This window comes from Lynx rufus, unplaced genomic scaffold, assembly GCF_022079265.1.
Source record: "Lynx rufus isolate CCGP_SWC_20201006 ecotype Redwood Valley unplaced genomic scaffold, mLynRuf1.p SCAF_2, whole genome shotgun sequence".
In the NCBI taxonomy this organism is placed as follows: Eukaryota; Metazoa; Chordata; class Mammalia; order Carnivora; family Felidae; genus Lynx; species Lynx rufus.
The window spans coordinates 11136446-11139001 of record NW_025814834.1 but is presented as its reverse complement, the minus strand read 5'-3'; the positions used below and the strand labels follow the sequence as shown (position 1 = coordinate 11139001).

Here is a 2556-nt window from a genome sequence, read left to right as displayed (position 1 = left end):
ATATTGGAGAAAAAGGACATCTTTTCCATGCCCATGACGACAGACTGCTACTCGTTTGCGAAAATAGCTAGTGGGGACTAGACAAAAACTGTTCAAGAGATTTTTGCAGGATAAACTTCCTAGTTATCCCTATCCATGCTTATTTAATGGAAACGTGGTGGTGGGGTGTGTGCGTGTGTGTGTGTGTGTGTGTGTGTGTGTGATATCCTCTACGGAAAATCCTTTCTGCAAATGGGATGACAGCCTTTACCTCAAAGCTGCAAAGCTCAAAAGGCTGATTTGCATACATTTAATGTGAAAATAAAGTTCTAAATTGAGGAGTGGTATTATGTTCCCTTGTAAGGGATTACTGAGGTTGTAGGCAGACCTTGACTTTGCTATAAATCTGTGGAATTAATCTTTTGTAACTGAACTAGAATTTTTCATTCAGTTGAGGAAATCCAGTTGTAGAGAAGACACCATTCCCACATCAAATTCAAACTGCATATGAAATCTATATGTTCGTGAAGTTATTTTACCTTGGAAGGAATATGCATGGATGGCAATGACAGAAATTCTAGCGCCCAGGGTGGATTCTATCGAGCCTTGTGTGTGCTTAGCCATTATTGTCAGTCTACTTAAGACCTTCTTGAAAAACACGAACATATTACAAGTTACAATATAGATGTGAGACTGATAGAATATTGAAGAATCTAGTGTTGATTAATGTAGGCCTTCCATTACAGGCATAATTGGTGTTCACAATAAATGCAGGCAACCCGGTGGGGGGTGGGGGTGGGGGGGCGCTGGGGGAGCTCTTTTCTCCCTGCTCAACACGGCCTGTTCATCCTCCCAGAGAGGTAACCACCAAATAAGAGGCTTTTGTGAGTCAATATTTTAAGGACGACCTAGTATAGTTTATTAGACATTTAGAAGGTTTTTGTGTAATAAGCAGAAATTCAAAGCGGCGACTGAGAAGTGGGGAATCCATCGCACTTAGACACGGCAAAGGCAGACATTGACCGGGGAAGGCAATGAACACGGAATGAAATGGTCTTACTGGTCTGAGCTCAGGGCGGCTGCAGGCTGCTCTTCCGGGGCTGGCAGGGGCTCACATCTTTTAGTTTAATTATTCCTTCGGGTTTAGACACTTCTGAGGTGTGAAGTCTTGAGCCACCTGAAGCAAAAAGAGAAGACGCACAGGCAAGGTCCCAACACAGAGCCCAAAGCGATCAAGCTCACGCAGCAGGGCAGGTAGCCGGGGAGCGGCAGACAGGGACCGCGCGGCGGAGTCTGCCCCCCACGGCTCCGGCCTGGGGGTCGGTGCCAGGACTGCCCCTCCGGGGTCGGCCAAACCGCCAGAGCTATGCAGAGGAATGACCAAGACGTTCTCCGTCTTTCCCCACCGGACGGCCTTGTACGGGAGGGTCTGGCTCTTGCTCTCCAAGGGCGAAGGCTCACGGACATCTCAGAGTGTGAGATACTTAACCGAAGAGAAAAATCCCAGGGGGTTCAGGTGACAAGGAGACAGGGGAGCAGGCAGGTGGGATGGAGGGAAGCCTTAGCCATGGGGACCAGCAGACGCTCCTCCCCCCGCCCCCCAGCACCTGCACCCCGCCCACCGCGCGCCTAGCTGCAGCACTGCCTCTTGCAACAGCACTTCTGCTGACAACAGCACTTCTGCTGGCAGCAGCCCTTCCCGCAGCCGCACGAGCCGCAGCCGCACGAGCGGCGGCAGCAGCAGACCACGGGGACGCTGCAGCAGCCCCCGCAGCAGCCGCAGCAGCAGGGACAGCAGCTGGAGCAGCAGCCCACCCGGTAGCACCTGCAGGTGGTGCAGCTGCCGCAGCCGCCGCCGCAGCCGCCGCCGCAGCCGCCGCAGCCACTACTGCAGCCGCCGCAGCCACCGCCGCAGCCACCGCCGCAGCCGCCGCAGCCGCCGCAACTTCCGCAGCCACAGCACCCCATGGTGTCGGCAGAGAGGACTCGGGAGAGGGGAGGAGGGAGACTCGGGAGGTGAGGTCTCGTGCCGCCTCCTGCTGGAGGGGGGTTTATATACCAACCCCACAAGCTGAGCCCCTGCCTTATTGTTTACCCCTCTTCCTCGTAAACACCTCATGAGGCCTCTCACACCCTTCCTTATTGGAGTCTTGGCCAGTTCACCTTGCTAATTTTAACTTTGACTTGTCTCTGAAACCTATATTTGGATTAGAACACACGTCCAAGAGGTGTGAGCCCTTGAAAACATAAATGCACATATATTTTTTGCCCCAGGGCCTACTCCAGTGCCTGGCCCATTGTAACTATTTAATAGATAGCTGTTGAGGTAAATAAATGCCTGAAATATTTAGGAGCAATCTTTTTTTTTTTTTTTTTTTTAACATGGGAGTCTGAGTCAAGAGCCAAATAAAAGTCCTGTGTTTCTGTATATACTTCTTGGTTATCCGGATTAAAAACAACAACAACAAAACATTATTTTTCTCTCTACTGGGATTCATGACACCCCCCCCCCCCCCGTTGCAAACAAAACAAAACAAAACAAAACAAAACAAAACAAAACAAAACAAAATCTTTTGA

At 50.7% G+C, this 2556-nt stretch overlaps 1 protein-coding gene across 1 annotated transcript; it reads right to left on the bottom strand.

Annotated features, from left to right (window-relative positions):
- Positions 1 to 1608: 1608 nt before the first annotated feature.
- On the bottom strand, positions 1609 to 1947 carry LOC124516424 (small cysteine and glycine repeat-containing protein 7-like). Its single transcript, XM_047085745.1, has one exon. The coding sequence runs from the start codon at positions 1945 to 1947 to the stop codon at positions 1609 to 1611; it is 339 nt and encodes a 112-aa protein (XP_046941701.1).
- Between the last annotated feature and the right edge of the window lie 609 nt (positions 1948 to 2556).

Bases quoted from the DNA above. Each gene is read 5' to 3' on its own strand.
- LOC124516424 (XM_047085745.1), bottom strand. From the start codon at position 1,947: ATGGGGTGCTGTGGCTGCGGAAGTTGCGGCGGCTGCGGCGGCTGCGGC.